The 17,840-nt window shown below is 32.4% G+C and overlaps 2 protein-coding genes across 4 annotated transcripts; both read left to right on the plus strand.

Moving 5' to 3' along the window:
• Positions 1-365: 365 nt before the first annotated feature.
• On the plus strand, positions 366-9,023 carry LOC148191939 (NAD-capped RNA hydrolase DXO1-like). Of its 3 annotated transcripts, XM_088100245.1 has the most exons (13): positions 366-725; positions 1,326-1,573; positions 1,903-1,968; positions 2,081-2,159; positions 2,316-2,395; positions 2,490-2,513; positions 2,723-2,847; positions 7,651-7,867; positions 7,983-8,036; positions 8,141-8,187; positions 8,403-8,487; positions 8,759-8,822; positions 8,907-9,023. In XM_088100245.1, the coding sequence occupies exons 1-13, from the start codon at positions 386-388 to the stop codon at positions 9,008-9,010; spliced, it is 1,533 nt and encodes a 510-aa protein (XP_087956371.1). In that variant the 5' UTR covers positions 366-385; the 3' UTR covers positions 9,011-9,023. The 3 variants fall into 3 exon arrangements, with proteins under 3 accessions (XP_087956371.1, XP_087956369.1, XP_087956370.1); XM_088100243.1 differs by lacking the exons at positions 7,651-7,867; positions 7,983-8,036; positions 8,141-8,187; ... (1 more) ...; positions 8,759-8,822; positions 8,907-9,023 and adding exons at positions 3,182-3,398; positions 3,514-3,567; positions 3,664-3,710; positions 3,927-4,011; positions 4,307-4,778; XM_088100244.1 differs by lacking the exons at positions 2,490-2,513; positions 7,651-7,867; positions 7,983-8,036; ... (2 more) ...; positions 8,759-8,822; positions 8,907-9,023 and adding exons at positions 3,182-3,398; positions 3,514-3,567; positions 3,664-3,710; positions 3,927-4,011; positions 4,307-4,778.
• A 4,321-nt stretch (positions 9,024-13,344) lies between these two features.
• Positions 13,345-16,596, plus strand: LOC148191940 (casein kinase II subunit beta-1-like). Its single transcript, XM_088100808.1, has 6 exons — positions 13,345-13,833; positions 14,162-14,380; positions 14,833-14,942; positions 15,030-15,195; positions 16,105-16,261; positions 16,364-16,596. The coding sequence occupies exons 1-5, from the start codon at positions 13,596-13,598 to the stop codon at positions 16,233-16,235; spliced, it is 864 nt and encodes a 287-aa protein (XP_087956934.1). The 5' UTR covers positions 13,345-13,595; the 3' UTR covers positions 16,236-16,261; positions 16,364-16,596.
• Positions 16,597-17,840: the final 1,244 nt, after the last annotated feature.

Consider the following 17,840-nt stretch of genomic DNA (forward strand, 5'->3'; position numbering starts at 1 on the left):
AAAACATATTTAATCCTAAAATTAACAATCATATTCTAAATTTTATATGCATATTTTTAGTTGTATAATTCAGAATATTTATAGATTTAAAAATATAATTTAGATTATATAGTTTAAAATAAACTTTTAGAATTTAGAAGATACATTTTAGGAATGTAACTCAGAGATGTAATATATTTATGGATAAGAAAATACATTCTGGAATATGTTTTCAAATTTTATAATTAAAAAAACAAAGGGGCAATTTGTAATTTTAAGATGATGGGTGCAAAAAGCAATTACTGCGACGGAGTTGTAAGCTGTGGCCCAAATAAAAGAGAGAAAAACTAGAAACGAAGAATGCTTGATGAGCATTGCATCCACTGAAACGCGAAAAGCGTGCTCAATGGATTTCACGGAGAAGGACCTATTCGGCGAAGATTCCGACAATGACAATGGGTCCCACTCCTCCCCCGCTTCCACTTCCTCCTCCACCGCCGCTTCCTCTTCCTCAGCCTCGTCGTCTTCGGCCTCTTCCTCGAAATCCAGCGAGGGCGCCGCGGACTCCTCCTCCGCCAGCGGCAGCGGCAGCAGCGGAGCCGAAGATGACGAGGAGAATGGAGACGTCGTAGACAGCACTAAGGACGGAGACGATCACCCTCACGACTATGAAGACAAAGATCTGTTCGACTCCGATAACGAAGATTACTGTAAAACCCTCGCCAAAAGTCCTTATCCTATTCCTGGTAAATTCTCTTTCTCTCTTTCGGTTGAAGCATGCGCTGAACAATTGTTTTGCTACTTTTTCGTGATTTATGGATTGGATAATTAATTAGTGAGTGCTAGTCTTGTTGCTCCGTGTGAACGAATCATGATATGCGATCATGAATTACTATACCTGATAGGAAAAAACATAGCATGTATTACTTGTAAAAGAATCTATTATAGTGAAAATTCGGGTAGCTTATGTGGTTCGGGCACGTATAGAGAAAAGGAGTAGAAAAATATAGAGTGAATGAGGCGTAGGACAATCCTATTACTAGAGGTTGAGGGAGACCGAGAAAAATTATGAGCGAAATCATTAGGGATGATTTAGAGGTTAATGTTTGTGTGTAAATCTGAAATGATTCACTATAAATCATTGTTTGTGGTTTGACTTTCTAGTCAGCCCTACTTAATATAAAAAGGTTTGATTGCTTGTTGCCAGGAATTTTAGGTATTCGTTCCATAATGGTGCTTCTGTTTTTCTGCAGAAGTTAAAAATGTTGATGAATTAAAAAAAAAAATATCATTGTTGATTTTATTTCTTAATTCGTTTTATGGCAAGATGTGATTTTCTCTGGCAGTATTGCCTGCCACCCGCAATGCAAATAACCAGGGTAGAGGGGGGTTTGGCCGTGGTCGTTGGCAGCAAGGGTATCAAAATGATAGAGGAGCTGGCCTTCTTCCTCGACCTGGACCTTATCCTCAGAGGCAGAATTTTGGATACGGAAATAGGTTTCAGAATGGTCGCCATGATGAGCGCTTTGTCTCTGAGTTGAAGCTTTCAAAAAGTGAAGAAACTCTGTCAAGAAAGTGCATTGCTTTTCAGGAGGTAGGGGAATCCTATTTTGCTATATTTAACTGCTGCTACATCAAGCAATTGATTGTTCAATTTGCTTTGAGAATTTGAGAAATTACCACGAAGATAGAATTTTATGTGTCAATATTAAACTTTACTTATTATGTTTAAACTGGTGAGTCAAGGAAAATAAATTATTGGTTGTATTTTAGAAACAAATTACTCTGATTTAAACATTGAAGCTACTGTTTTTTTACCTGTGGTGGTTTCTTGACTCATCGGTTTAGTGTTATGTTATAAATTGCCTTTTTGGATTTATCAGTTCTGATTACGGCATTATGATTTCTTGATTATTCTGGTAGCCTTGTGAAGTTGCCTGCTATAGTCGTGTAGAAGGCGGAGAAGTACACTTCGATGACCGTAGTTTGGTGAGCTGTTTGATATCTTCAATTAATTTATTGCTTTTTGTTTCGTTCTCTTTACAATACTTTGTCATGGTATTATGCTCATTTAAGTGCTTTCTTTTTCCTGTTTATTTAGAGACTTTTTAAGCGCCATATTACTGAGGATGTTGGAGCTGATTTGAATGAAGGTTATGATACATTCATTCCCAAAAAAGGCACGTGATCTGTCTATTAATCTAATCTTCTGGTTTGTGAATTTAGTTGGATTATGGAATGCTACTACTTGGACGATTTGTGCACGAGAAACAATGTCCAGTTGTACACCACTATTTATGTTACCAATACTTTTGTTCTGTTAATTTGTAAAGCAGACATAGGCTCAGAGGGCTTTGGTGATCTTCTTGCTTGCATTAGAGACAAAAATATTCCTCTTCAAAACATTCATTTTGTGGTAAGATATATATTATGACCTATATTTTGAAAACATTTTATATTACTAAACTAATTTCTGATCATTGGGCATCACTCTTGTTTTATCTTTGCAGACATTCCGTAACAATCTTAACAAGGTAATTTATACATTTTGAATTGGTTTGCTTTTTGGTCAGAATCTTCTCTGATCTTGATTTTTAGAAAACTCTAACCCAATTCGTGATAACCTTAGTTGAACATTTTTTTGGTATCGCCTTGGGTTTTCTCAAGCTCACGAAGTCAGACACAAATTCTGGTTGTGGTACTGTGATTGCCTCATATTAACCAATTACTTTTGTCCCAGCAGATACTGGCAACAGCTTATATCCGTCATGAGCCTTGGGAAATGGGAGTGCACAAAAGGAATGGGGTTGTCTATCTTGATGTGCATAAGCTACCAGAAAGACCGCAAAGTGATTTAGATCGTAGGAGGTAGGCTCACCTACCTTTGAATTTCTTGATTCTTGGATCTGTAAATATTTGATATAATCAACAGAGCGGCAATCAAGGCAGATTATTTGGGTATGTTGACTGTGCTAAAGAGCAGTAATCAATATAACAAAAAAGAGTAGATGTTAGGGAAAATGAAAAGAATTTTGCTAATAATGCCTTATATTGTAAATAATGCCATATATTGTAAAAAAATATGATGTGTTGCTTTCTACTGCTCAAGCTTTAACTAATATTCAAATTAAAAATTTTATCCCCCATTTTTTTTTTTGATTTTATTGAGATAAGCCTTAAACTTAATGAGTTTGGAAATTAGATGTTATGTAGGATATTGTTTTGAGAGCCTCGCCACTGAAGATCCTAGAAGAGCAGATGGAGAAGGGATACATCATGTTGATGCCAATGTTGAATTCTGTTCTGTGATTAAGACAAAATTAGGAGCTCACCGCATCTTAATGGGTGCTGAGATGGATTGCTGTGATTCAACTAATGACGGAAAGAGATTCTATGTGGAGTTGAAGACTAGTTGTGAGGTTCATATAGTTCTGGCTGTCTTGTGTTATATTTCAATTTTGGCTCTTATTTTTCTTTTCTAATAACACATTTATGTTGGCTTAATAATATGAGACTGTCATTTTTATGATCCAGTTGAATTATCATACTGAGGAAAGATTTGAGAGAGAAAAACTGTTGAAGTTTTGGGTAAATTTCCTATATTTTATGATCCAGTTGAATTATCATTTGTTTTTCATCTCCATGTGTTCCCTTTTCAATTTTTATGTCTGTTTGTGCTTGCAGATCCAGTCATTTCTGGCGGGTGTTCCATATATTGTCATAGGATTTAGGTAACTGTTGTTTCTGCTTCATATCATTACAAAATCTTTGATTTTCTTTTAACATGGTGTGGGAAAGTTACTCAATTCAACTAGGTTTGGAAACATTGATTTCTGCTCATTTTAACGTTCTGTTCTTACATCTGGCATGCATGACAACTGAAAACTCATACTGCTAGTGGTTTCTACTTTAGTGTGTTTATATTGTTTATTTTCACTGTGTTACAGGGACGATGCAGGTCGTCTTGTTCGGACAGAAAGACTTAGAACCAAAGATATAACTCAGAGAGTAAAAATGAAGAACTACTGGCAGGTATAACTGCTGTAGGGTGAAAGGTGGCTAATCTTTTATGTGGCTTGATACTGCATCATTAGTTAATTAAAACTGCAGTAAGCACACCCTGTGGGTCATGGAGAACGCTCCAGATGTTATTTCCTTCTCTCACATCAATGATAAAAAGTACATACTTATAAGTGCAATTAATCGTTGCATAGCTAATTAAGGATCGTTCAATATCATCTTAGGAGGATAAAATCACATTTATATCTGTAAGTTCTGAAGTGTGATCACTTTGCTTTTCATGATAATTAACAAAATCTGTTGGCAGGGAGGAGTCTGCTTGGCTTTTGCAGATGAGGTATTATGCTGGCTCTATGGAACAGTAAAGAAGGTGAGTAGTATACGCGCTCTCTGTTTTTGTTTTGTTGAAGTAGTGACCGATTGCTTTTATTTCGTGTGTATTTTTGTTTCAGATGAAGATTACATTTTGCAATTTGCTCCACCTTTCAACCGTCTGGAGCTTCTGCAAGCCCAGTCCTGCCCAGATGTAATTGCAAGTCATTTGGAGCTGTTGTGAAAATTTTGAGACCTTAGCTGTTATCTTTTAAACAATCCGGTACGCGAAGTAAGGGGAATCAAGTCTGGTGTTTTCCGGCAACTTTGATCATTTCACGAACCTTTTTAGTATATAGGGTTACCCTCTGTGAGTGCTGACAATTGCATTCACAATTTTATAGAATTTTGCTGAAATATTGTGTATGGCCTTGCTTAGTTAGAATATAGTTTTTCATTTTACTGTTCTCGGCTTTGTGCTCTTCCGCTTTCTAAACTTGTCGGAAAAAACGTTCGCTTAAGTTTTCTTTTAAGAGCTAACATTAGAAAACACTAACTACATAGACAACACATTTATATAATTCAGCATACAAATATATTCTGAATTATATAACTTAAAATATTTATTTTTATTTTGTATTTTGGAATATAAATTTTTTTGAAAAAACAGGTTGAAATTATGAAAATCTAAGAAGAAATGGTCATTATTGCCACTCAGCTGAATTTAAATTCTTCCAAATCTCCTTTTATTGGAAAACACTAAGTTTTGAATCAGGGTAGCAGAAATCACATTTTGACTAAGTGATTAACTTGCAACCTTGTGTAATTACAAAGACCTTTTGCTTTATTAATGTTTCTTAGAAACATAATTGGAACACATTCTTGCAACTTCGATCGATGATTTGATATCCTAAACATTTGATATCATTCAAGAATTCTAATGTAAACCACCAGCTTGAATTTGTTGGTCCTCAACTTATTGGCAATGTGTGTCTGAACGTAAATAAGTAATTTTCTTGTCATTTATCAAAGACAACATTGAATCATTAACCTACTCTACAGATTAAATCATTAGACCTAGAATTGTTCCATTAATAAAAAATTTAGAGACACCATATTCATCACAAATTCAGATAGAAAAATTGGACTAATGATAGTAAAGTTGATTCACTAATTTGAATTAGAAGATTTGTTTGTATTTCACAAATTCAGGATAGAAAAATTGGACTAGTGATAGTAAAGATGATTCACTAATTTGAATTAGAAGATTTGTTTGTATTTCAAGAATGCCTTCATCACTTTCATTTAAATTCATATTTCCATCTCCAATTTTTAATATCCAATTAGTAAATTCTTTGATATCTGTTGTAGTTTCGTTTGTGACAGCATTTAATTTCATGTTTTAGAAAGTTTGACGACTTTGCAATATTTCTATAACTCACAATAGTTTATTATTGATTTGATGACATCATATTTAGCTCCTTTTTTTACCACGGGTAAAATTTATTAAAATCTTCTAAAACAATCACTTTACCCCAAAAATGTTGATCTTTGGTTGAATTTTTCATAATGTCCCTCAGTGTTCTATCAAATTCTCTAAAGCATAGTTTATTCATTATGGATGTCTAATCCCATACAATCAATTTTGTTTCTATCAGGAGTTTAGCACGAAGACTACCTTGAGTGCTGTTCCAAGTTGATTCCTAATTTATCAAGATTGGAATGCAAAATCTATAATGTGTTGTTTTCCCATTAGGAAGTAATAAGTATGCAGTCTCACTCGAAGCTACATTTAAATCAATCATTCTCTTGCATCTCACAAGAGTTGAGTATTCACCACATGAAAGTTTTACCTTTTTCACCATATCATACCCAAAAAAGAATCTTCCTTTTTGTGAAACATTGTTTCAAAAATGTTTTCATGCTTAAATATTCCTATTAGGTAGAAACTAGGCCTATTATCGGATCTAATGAATAAAAACACCATTTTACCCTAATTCAGTCTTAATATCCGTGTGAGATATAATGTGACTTTTTTTTTCTTTTTCAAAACTTCTTTTAGCGAAATTTTTTTATCATTAGACTTGGTGTTTTTATTATCTAATTTTATTTAAAGAGGAAAGGCGTGATCTACTTCAATTTAGCAAAATAATATAATTTTAAATTTTTTTATTTATTTATGTTTTATGATTATTATGATAAAAAGAAAGTACCTTCAAGAATGAAAAATATCTTGCCTAAAAGAAAATCATTAAATCTAGAAAAGAAAATTATTTGGAAGGAATAGAAATGAATCGAAACAGGAAATCATTGTTTCAGTCTCAAAATTTAAAATTGCATCCCTCTCCTTGAAACTTAACCTCAAAACTCTAGCTTCCTGCAACACTAGCCACGGTGTCGTAATGTCATAATTAAGTGACAATTGTATTAATTGAATCAAATTAAATCACAGAGAGAAAGTGATAACATACATTCTATCCATGACCTAAACACATTTTAGAAGAGTTAGAGTTGTTTTGAAAAATGAAACAAAATACTTTCTCTAGGACCATCATAAAATAAATCTAAACCTAGTATAATATTCTTTTTTAGATTTTATATTAAGAATTAAGTAATGTATGATTTATAAATTTGATAGAAGGTGTCCCATTATAGGACACAATGAATGACCACATGACAAACTCTTGCTAAAAAGTTTTCTTAGAAAGGTAATGATAATGTATAATTTTCTAAGTGAATAAACTTTTACTAAAATGAATTGCATGACACTCTAAAAATAAAGAAACTGAATTGCATGGGACTCTAAAAGTAAAGAATTTGAAGGGTTTTGGTCTACTTTGTGTAAAATCAATTTGAGAATTTAAAAGGTTATACTGTCAAAATATTTGAACAGTCGTGTCTTATTCCAAGACAGCAACGTCTCGTGAGCTCCCTCTAATCATCCTTATTAGCTCCCTAACTTCGTCTTCTTTTTGGCTCAAAACCTTGCTTGAGGAGGACGAATTCTGGAAGACAGCACAGGCGTTCGTTATGTACTTGTTCCAAGACCCTGTTTACACCTATTTAAAGGTTGTCAAAGTTCAACGAAAAGTAACCTCAATGAATTGAAAAGTGTTATTATTTATGTGGTTCACATTTTTCTTAACAGGTGCTTAAAAAAGAGTAGATGTTAGGGAAAACGAAAAGAATTTTGTTAATAATGCCTTATATTGTAAAAAATATGATTTGTTGCTTTCTACTGCTCTAGCTTTAACTAGTATACAAATTAAAAAATTTTCTCCCCCACTTTCGCTTTGATTTATTGGGATAAGCCTTAGACTTAATGCGTTTGGCAATTAGATGTTATGTAGGATATTGTTTTGAAAGCCTCGCCACTGAAGATCCTACAAGAGCAGACGGAGAAGGGATACATCATGTTGATGCCAATGTTGAATTCTGTTCTGTGATTAAGACAAAATTAGGAGCTCATCGCATCTTAATGGGTGCTGAGATTGATTGCTGTGATTCGACTAATGACGGAAAGAGATTCTATGTGGAGTTAAAGACTAGTTGTGAGGTTCATAGAGTTCTGGCTGTCTTGTGTTATATTTCAATTTTAGCTCTTATTTTTCTTTTCTAATAAAACATTTCTCTTTGCTTAATAATATGGGAATGTCATTTTTATGATCCAGTTGAATTATCATACTGAGGAAAGATTCGAGAGAAAAAAACTGTTGAAGTTTTGGGTACATTTCCTATATTTTGAAACCAATTCATTAGTTTTTCATCTCCACGTGTTCCATTTTCAATTTTTATGATATATTCCACAAGACTCTGTTTGTGCTTGCAGATTCAGTCATTTCTGGCAGGTGTTCCATATATTGTCATAGGATTTAGGTAACTGTTGTTTCTGCTTCATACCATTATAAAATCTTTGATTTTCTCCAACATTGTGTGGGAAAGTTACTCAATTCAACTAGGTTTGGAGAGATTGATTTCTGCTTATTTTAACGTTTTGTTCTTACATCTTGCATGCATGACAACTGAAAACTCATACTGCTAGTGTTTTCTACATTAGTGTGTTTATATTGTTTATTTTAAATGTGGTACAGGGACGATGCAGGTCGTCTTGTTCGGACAGAAAGAATTGGAACCAAAGATATAACTCAGAGAGTAGAAATGAAGAACTACTGGCAGGTATAACTGCTATAGGATGCAAGGGGGCTAATATTTTATGTGGCTTGATACTGCATCGTTAGTTAATTAAAACTGCAGTAAGAACACCCTGTCGGTCATGGAGAGCGCTCCAGTTGTTTTTTCCTTCTCTCACATCAATGGTGAAAGTACATTCTTATACGTGCAATTAATCGTTGCATAGCTAATTAAGGAGGATTAAATCATTTATATCTGTAAGTTCTGAAGTGTATTCACTTTCCTTTTCATCATAATTAATAAAATCTGTTGGCAGGGAGGAGTCTGCTTGGCTTTTGCAGATGAGGTATTAGGCTGGCTCTATGGAACAGTAAAAGAAGGTGAATAGTATACGTGCTCTCTGTTTTTGTTTTGTTGAAGTAATGGCCAACTGCTTTTATTTCATGTGTATTTTTGGTTTTCAGGTGAAGATTACATTTTGAAGTTTGCTCGACCTTTCAACCGTCTGGAGCTTCTGCGGGCCCAGTCCTGCCCAGATGTAATTACTAGTCATTTGGAGCTGTTGTGAAAATTTTAAGAGCTTAGCAACTTTGATCATTTCACGAACCTTCTTAGTATATAGGGTTACCCTCTGAGTGCTGACAATTGCATTCACAACTTTATAGAATTTTGCTGAAATATTGTGTTTGACCTTGCTTAGTTGGATTATAGTTTTTCATTTTATTGTTCCCAGCTTTGTACTCTTCCATTTTCTAAACTTATAGCAAAAAACGTTCGCTTGAAGTTTACTTTTAAGAGCTAGATATTGGAGAACGCGAACTGCATAGACAACGTACATTTGTATAATTCAGCATACAAATATAATCTGAATTATATAACTTAAAATATATTTTTATTTTGTATTTAGAAATATACTATCTGAAATATAAAAAAATTGTATTTTACATTATATATTTTGGAATATAAAATTTTGTGAAAATACATGTTGAAATTTTGAAAATCTAAGAAGAAATGGCCATTATTGCCACTCAGCTGAATCTAATATTCTTCCAGATCTACTTTTACGGAATGGACATAGAGGCGACGTAGGTTTCCATCAAGAAGACAGATTTATGCACCATTTAGAGTTTGATTGAGGAATATTTATAGAAAATTTAGTGTTTTATGACGACAAAATATAGCGTTTAGCTAAGTAATTCCTAAAAGAACTTCAAATTTTAAAATTGGATTAAATATGTTTTTAATCCCTAAACTATTGGCCATTTCTGGTTTTCGTCCCTCTTTCAAAATAAGGTACAATTTGGTCATCATTCTTTTCGAGAACTAAAACCAAAGTTTCGAGGGCTAAAACTAGAGTTTCGAAAAAATGAGGACCAAATTTGTACCTTATTTTGAAAGAGGGACGAAAACCAGAAACGACCAATAGTTTAGGGACTAAAAACATATTTAACCCTTTAAAATTTTATAAGCAGTACCTTTAGTTCAATTAGATAATTTTATTTTTTTAAATCAAATTTGAAAACTAGTTTATACTCATTTATTTCTCTTATTGATTATTAGTTTTTTACTATGCTCATGGTTTTAGTTGTAGTTTATTTTAACTGAGATACTGACAATTTTGTTTTCCAAAATGTCGATTAAATTTATTTTTCTAATCTATCTAAATTGGTTTTATATTTCCCAACAATATCAGCCAGAGCTTTTTTAATCAAGCCATGCTTATAATTCCATTCTTTGCTGATATTTGTAAGACTTTTATTAATATAATTGAAATTGTTTGGATTATTTTAAAACCATGTAAATTAGGGTTATTTAGTGGTCAATATTGACCAAGAAACAAATATGAACTAACTATTGTTTTGATAAATGTTTTTTAAAAAAAAAAGACGATATTTGATTTTGTTATATTTATTTGAGGATTGCACGGATATTTTTATTCAACATTACTACCGTTATCTTTTTCTCTAAAGTTAGTTGTTATTATTTTGTTGTTAATTGGCCAGTGTTTTATCAATCTTGAGTATGATTTTTTTTTTTAACTTTACCAAATTTCGAAAGTCCTATTAAAAGTGTAAATTCTAATTAATATTAGTAAAAAATAATTATGATGAGAGTAAATTAAAAAAAAAAATCTAGTTGTTATCAATTAAGAAAAACAGGTATAAAATTTAATATGTTTGAATTTTTTAAAAGATGTAAACATATTAATGAAATGACAGCTGAATTGCTATAAAAGTTTTGAAATGCCAGGTTACAGAATTTCATTAGAATTTCTTTCTCAAAGTGATAAGTTATGTTGTTCTTCCATATTCAGGACTTTAATCTCTCTCTGTATATTTATATTGTTAATTTCTCTTCAAGATTTTTAATCCTCACAAATCTGAAAGTTTTGAAAGTGATTTTAATATACATTTATTTAACTATGTAATATCAACTAGTTTGTTTTTAGATCCCTGCACGAATACAGATAAACCAAAAAACAATATTATATTTTAATAATAAAATTATATAATTATCATTCATGTATGTCAAAATTATAATATAGATAAAAGTGTCAAATATCAATGTTTATAAGAATTAAATTAGTTCGTAATTTTTGCATTATTTTAAAATTTTATATTTATATAAGAAGGATTTTGTTCATTATAAATGCTTATATCAAAAGTTTTCATCTACAATTAACCTACAAAGTAGTAATTTTGATAAACAATCTTATAATAGAAACAAAACTTAGATTATGAAGAATGTGTATATCTTTTTGTATTGTAAATGTTGTGAGTTTGATATTTTTAAAGAGTTTCAAATAGATAATATTTTTAGTTGTTGTACATACATTTTTATCTATCTTTAAAATTAGAATTTTCAATTATTTTTTTGTTTTTATTCTGCAAACAACAATATATTGAACTTGAGAGGTAAAGTCCTTATGAATTATCTTTGCAAAACAAAATGATATCGAGAATTGTTTCTTTTTTTAAAATTTAAAATGCAATCCAAAATTAAAAAAACACTAAATTTTGGATTACAAGCACATTTAAAAGTTTAGGTTAAGATAAACAAGTATTTTTCAAAGCTTTATCATTTGACATCAACAATTCTTGAATTTGCATAAGACAAAAGTTTTTAAGTTCAGATCCTCAATTTGAAGATCTACACAAATAATGGTGTTAAATAAAATAATTTAGAATGATATGATTAATTTAAAATTAATTATATCATTCTAGTTTGGACGTTGGGTTCATACTCAACAAAGCAACAATTAATCTTCTAAGTTCATTTTCAGAAGCAAATTCACTTGCTTATTTGATTTCATCAATAAATTTCTTATTATTTGTCAATAATCCAAAAACATTACAAGCTTCTTTATATATTTCGAAATTTTGTTCACTAATATAACCCTTTTGAAGGAATAAAATTAAGTTTACTAATAATGTACCATTGCTTCCTGGGTTTCCATTGTTTTTGTTTCTTAGTTGGAAATTAAGAATAAATCAAATTTATTCCTTCGTAATAACTTTTATTAGCCTCAAATCATGTTAAAAACATAATGTTTTTTTTAATTGTTGAAGATTATATCTATCTATCTATGTATTGTTAATTTCTGCAGAACGTCAGAAGGTTTTGTAAATGATTTTATAATTCATTTATTTAATTATGTAATATCAAATATCATTTTAATAGTCCCCTGAAGTGGGATACTTCAGTCCAATAATGTGAATATGAAAAATTCAGAATCTTTTCATTAATGTACTCCAGCAACGATTACAAGCAAAATCATTTTCTCATATACCGTAAGCCATTGGTTAATAGCAAGGCTTACTAATTTCTTTTAAAAGATTACAATGACAAAAACTAATAAAAATCCATAGATATTCATATAAAATAAAAAAAATTATATCTTATTTTTTTAATTTTCTTAGGAAGGTGCTAAGGTAAGCGAAAATTGATTACAAAAATTCATCACTGTCTACCTTAACTCTTAAAAGAGGTATTTTGTTTTTTTCTTATATTTTGGCTTCTGTGTGTGTTTAGAAAAAAACAAAATATCCTGAACAAGAGAGAAAAATAAATAAATAAAAAATATATAAAGACAACTGGGTGGTGTCTTGTTGAGACCTTAGGAGACATGGAATGAAAGTTTGATGAAACCAATAAGAAGAGTAGTTTGGATGAAAAAACAACAATGGAACAGCTAAATCAGTGTTCATCAAAGTTAAAATTTTCCTTCTTGCTAAAGCTGGCGCTATGTCACTAATATCCCATTTGCAACTTTATTATATTCAAAATACATCCACATATTTCATATATTATTTAAATGAATTATTATTTTGTTTTTTAATTAAATAATAAAATAGAGAATTAAAACTAAAGACTTATTACCCTTTTAGAATATAAGATATTATCTTTGATGAATCTGTTTGACTTAAAATAATCGAATGCGACTATGCGGCAGAGGGCAAAGGTCTCGTTTAAATGAAATTACTTTTTTACACTAAATAAAATACATAAAGAAAAAAACAGAAAATGCAAAAAATGCATTTGCATAAAATAATAATACAGTCTTAAATTATGAAGTAAATAACAAAATAAGTTACGATTTGAAATTTGCTTAAATATTCTTATTTGGTAGAAACTAATTGTCGAATCTAATGAAAAAAAAAACAACATTTTACCCTAATTCAGTTTTAACATCAGTGTGAGATATAATGTGAACTTTTTTTTTCTTATCAAAACTTTTTTTAGCGAAATAATTTAATCATCAGACTGTGTTTTTAACTTATCTAATTTTATTTTGAGAGGAAATAATTTTATTTTTGAACTTTTTATTTATTGATTTTTTAGGATTATTATGATAAAAAGAAAATAGCTTGAAGAATGAAAAATATCTTGCCCGAAAGAAAAGCACTAAATGTAGAAAAGAAAAAAAGAAAAATATTTGGAAGGAATAGAAACGAACCGAAACGGGGAATCATTGTTTGCGTCTGTAAATTGAAAATTGCATCCCTCTCCCTGAAACTCAACCTCAAAACCCTAGCTTCCTGCAACACGAGCCACTACGACGTCGTTTCAGTAACGTTGTTATGATTGGGTGACAATCGTACCGAACAGAATCAAATCGAATCGCGGAGAGGAAGACAGCACCGGCGTTCGTTATGTACAGAGAGCGAGGAGTGGGATCCAAATCGGAGGTAACTTCCGCTGATCGGAAGCGAATCAACGACGTCCTCGATAAACAGCTCGAACGATCCTCGCCGTCCACATCCAGAGCCGCCGGCATCAACGGCAAGGACCGCTCGTCCTCCTCTTCTCTCTTAGCCGCCGCCGCCGCCAAGGACTCCCGCTCCGCCTCCGTCACCGCCCCTATCTCCAAGAATTCCAATGCTTCTGACGGTTCGAGATTTCTCCTTTTCTCTTACGATCTGATCTCTTTTCGATGCCAATCTCGCCAACCGAATCCTAATCCTTTTCGGAGCTGGCCGTATCTTTACACGGACTTAGGGTTATGTTAATAAGCGTTTTGTAGAACTCCTGACTTTGTTTTTACTGTTTTTTATTGCTCGAATAGTGTAGAGACGCTGAATTAGATTCCGGTAGGGTTTTTGAGACGTGGAAGGGGGTAAAACACGGTGATATTAATTGGAGGAAAAGTTTAGAGAGGTAAAGTTGACGTAGAGTGAATATTGAGCTGACTTTGTTTTACATGCTTTATTGGATGCAGAAGAGTCTGAAACAGACAGCGAGGAGTCTGATGTTAGCGGTTCCGATGGAGATGACACGTCTTGGATCTCGTGGTTCTGCAATTTGAGAGGAAACGAGTTCTTTTGCGAGGTTGATGACGATTACATCCAGGACGACTTCAACCTGTGCGGATTAAGCAGTCAAGTGCCTTACTACGATTATGCTCTGGATTTGATTTTGGATGTTGAGTCCTCCCATGGTAAGCTTATGGTTATATGCTTTAAACTTTTCAAGTGCAAAATATCACTCTTTCTGTTTGCTTGTGAAACTATGCAATGCATGCTAACTCCTTGTGATTTAAATTGTGCACTTGCATGTCTGCAGTGTGGATTATGTATTTGATCATTTTTGTACTTCGGCCCTGTTTTGGATAAATTTCTCAATGAACACTTGAGAAGAAATAAGAAGGTAAAATGAATAAGCTTCTTTCATGTGTTAAAATTAGCTTATGCATAACTTAATTTATAAATATTTTCTTATTTAGCTTCTCCAGAAGCTGATTTTAATTTATGCATAAGTTAATTTTAACTTATGAGAAAAGCTTGATTCATTTTATGTTTCAATCTCCTTCTCTTATAAGTGCTTATTAAGAAGTTTATGCAAACAGGACCGAATGTTTGAAATCTAAATTGGGTTGGTGGGATTGTGTAGGTGACATGTTTACGGAGGAACAAAATGAGTTAATTGAATCAGCAGCCGAGATGCTATATGGTCTGATTCATGCCCGGTATATACTGACAAGCAAAGGAATGGCTGCAATGGTTAGACCTCTCTGTCACTAATTTCTCTCTTAATGTAATCTTCTTTAGTTAAGGTTTGTAGTGTTGATGATATTGGAATTTGCACAGCTGGACAAGTACAAGAACTATGATTTTGGCAGATGCCCGAGAGTTTACTGCTCTGGACAACCTTGCATTCCAGTTGGTCAGTCAGACATCCCTAGATCCAGTACTGTGAAAATATACTGCCCTAGGTGTGAAGACATTTACTATCCTCGCTCCAAGTATCAAGGCAGTATCCTTGGCCCTATTATATTATTGAACTTGTGTGGGTTTTTAGTTTATTATGCATCCACATCTCTCTGGAAGTAACGCTCATGCATCTTTTCTCTTGGTTTTCACTGGAAATACATATATTGATCTTTCTAGGGTCTAGTTTTTGCATGTAGATCATAAACTACATTCTAATTAAGGTCAAATACCTATAAGAGCAAGGTTTGGGATTCTTGTTACTTATTCTGAAAAGATGACTCTCAATTGAATACATTGCTAATCTACGCAATACTAAGCTGGTCTATAATGGAATTGAGTTTTAACTTTAAAAGATGACAAGTGATACTAGATATCTTGAAAGTGTTTGGTGAACGTCTGGAAACACTGTGTTTTTTCTTTTTTTGAGAATATATGTCTCTATATAGGGAGGGACCAGGTTCATCCTTGAGTAACTTCATGAGAATAACTCCTTATTGTAACCAGTCATTTTCTTTAGATCTAGTGATTCTAATGAATAATTAATATTCACCGTTAGATTTCCAAAAATAAGCAGTGAAAATGGGGAGTAACTTTCTTGGGAGTAAATTGTTCCCTCCCCTGTCTCTCTATATATCCATCTCTCTCTCTATGTGTGTGTGTGTGTGTTATATTCTGCAATTTTACTTCCAGCTGTCTAGTGGCAGTATATCTCTAGGCGTAAGGACAGTTTAGGGACCATTGGACCTTTTGAAAAAATGTTATTTATCATAATCATTGAAATCCTAGAAGTTTCCAGGATAAAATCTGCAGAACAAGATAATTAAATCCTGAAATATGTGAATTTAACTAAGATTGCTTGTCTTTTATTCTCTATATATTTTGCAACTTATAATTGTGGCTTATTTAAATGGTGGTACACTATCCTGTTCTCAAATCCTTAATTCTATTTTAGACATTGACGGAGCTTATTTTGGAACTACATTTCCTCACCTGTTCCTCATGACTTATGGACAACTAAAACCACAGAAACCATCACAGAGCTATGTTCCAAGAGTTTTTGGCTTCAAACTTCACAAGCCTTGAAGCTGAAATTTTAAGCTTCCATTAAAGTAAGAGTTTACCTTCTTAAAGTCTTTCATAGTAGTTTTTGGCCATGCTGCTTATCATAAGCTTTCAGAATCAGTAAAATCTAGAGCTTCTTTTTGCTTTAGGAGCATGTTGTAAAGAGAATTGCAGACGACCTGTCATGCAAATGCTGGTTTCAATTTCAGCTTGGAATTCAGTGAGCTTCAAGTTCCATGAACAAGTGCTTAGGTACTTCAATGCACTCTTAAGTGCTTATTGCAAATTGTATTCTTGCGGTTAGTTTCACTTAAAGTTGTTTATGATTGTGTCAGATTACAGATACCCAACTATTTTATATTATTTTATTCCATTTGCTCTCTCCCACGTTTACGAAGCTTTCAAAATTTGTGGATTGGACCTCAATGGGTTCACACGTATAAGTCTTTTATTTAATTTAATTGCTATAATGTTTAGTGGGTCCGCCTAAGACGTCATAATGATCATGGCTATGTTTTGGTAGATGTTGGAAAAGTATTTTTGGAAATTTCAACCAAATTGTTTTATTTCATAAGCAAAATTAAATACGGAAAATTGGTTTCTGGAGTAAAAAACACTCTTGAATTCTTCCATCATTATTTCGAACGTGCTTTGTACCTACATAAAATATGAAATACTGTATATGGATAATTGAGCATGCATCATTCAAAACTCTATGTATAGGTGAAATAAAAGACTGACATGTGAGTTAGTTGGACCAAACCAAAGGATATTAGCTGAACAGACAGCACATTTTAACTTATTTTTTTACTTTATTTTACTGAATCCATCCAAAACCTGGGTACTCACCATCCCCACCCACTCTGTCAACGATGCTTCATGCTACCCCTTAGCTTCCAGTCCAACATGCACAACCATGGTTTATTACTGTCAATTTTTACTTCAATTAGTCTCAAGTTCAAGGATTAGTTGTAAAATTTAGATTATGAGAATGTTTAGGTGAAAAGTTTGAACAACTTTTATTAAGGTACTGTATGGAAAAGGTTTTATTTTTTGAAGATAACTTCTAAAAGCATTTATAGCTAGTATCAAGCATAGCATGAATCTGGAAGACCTTGGCTGGATCATGGATTTGGGATAATTGGGGCATGGTATGTGAGTGAAAAAGGGTTAAGCTTTTTTCGGCTTAGAAAATTCACCAAATTTAGTTTCAACTAGTAACATTTTTAGTAGTTTAAGAGGTACGTGACCTAGTGAAAATACTTTAACTTAGTTACTACTCTTGTTTACATGGTTAACGGCTGTCAGTTAGAAATCACTCAATTTTTTTATTTAAAATTTTTTATGATCACAACCAAGAATTTCAAAAATGAAAAACGCAGGTCAAGTCTGACCAAATCTTCAAGTTTATTAATTATTTATATTTTTGTTGTTGTGATTAACGACTATCACATGGAATTCAACTGTAGCTTTAAGTGGAGCAATTTTGTTTCATATTTACAGAATTTTGTTGACCATAACGATGGATGGTTTTAGATGCAGGAACCCCATCCGTGCGCTTCATGGACAGATTCTTATTTTCGTAGTTTGTTGTAACAATAACAATGGACTTGGATAATTAACAAC

The sequence above is a fragment of the Vigna umbellata genome, chromosome 10 (genome assembly GCF_029865625.1).
Source record: "Vigna umbellata cultivar VRB3 chromosome 10, Vumbellata_1.0, whole genome shotgun sequence".
NCBI classification, from domain to species: Eukaryota; Viridiplantae; Streptophyta; class Magnoliopsida; order Fabales; family Fabaceae; genus Vigna; species Vigna umbellata.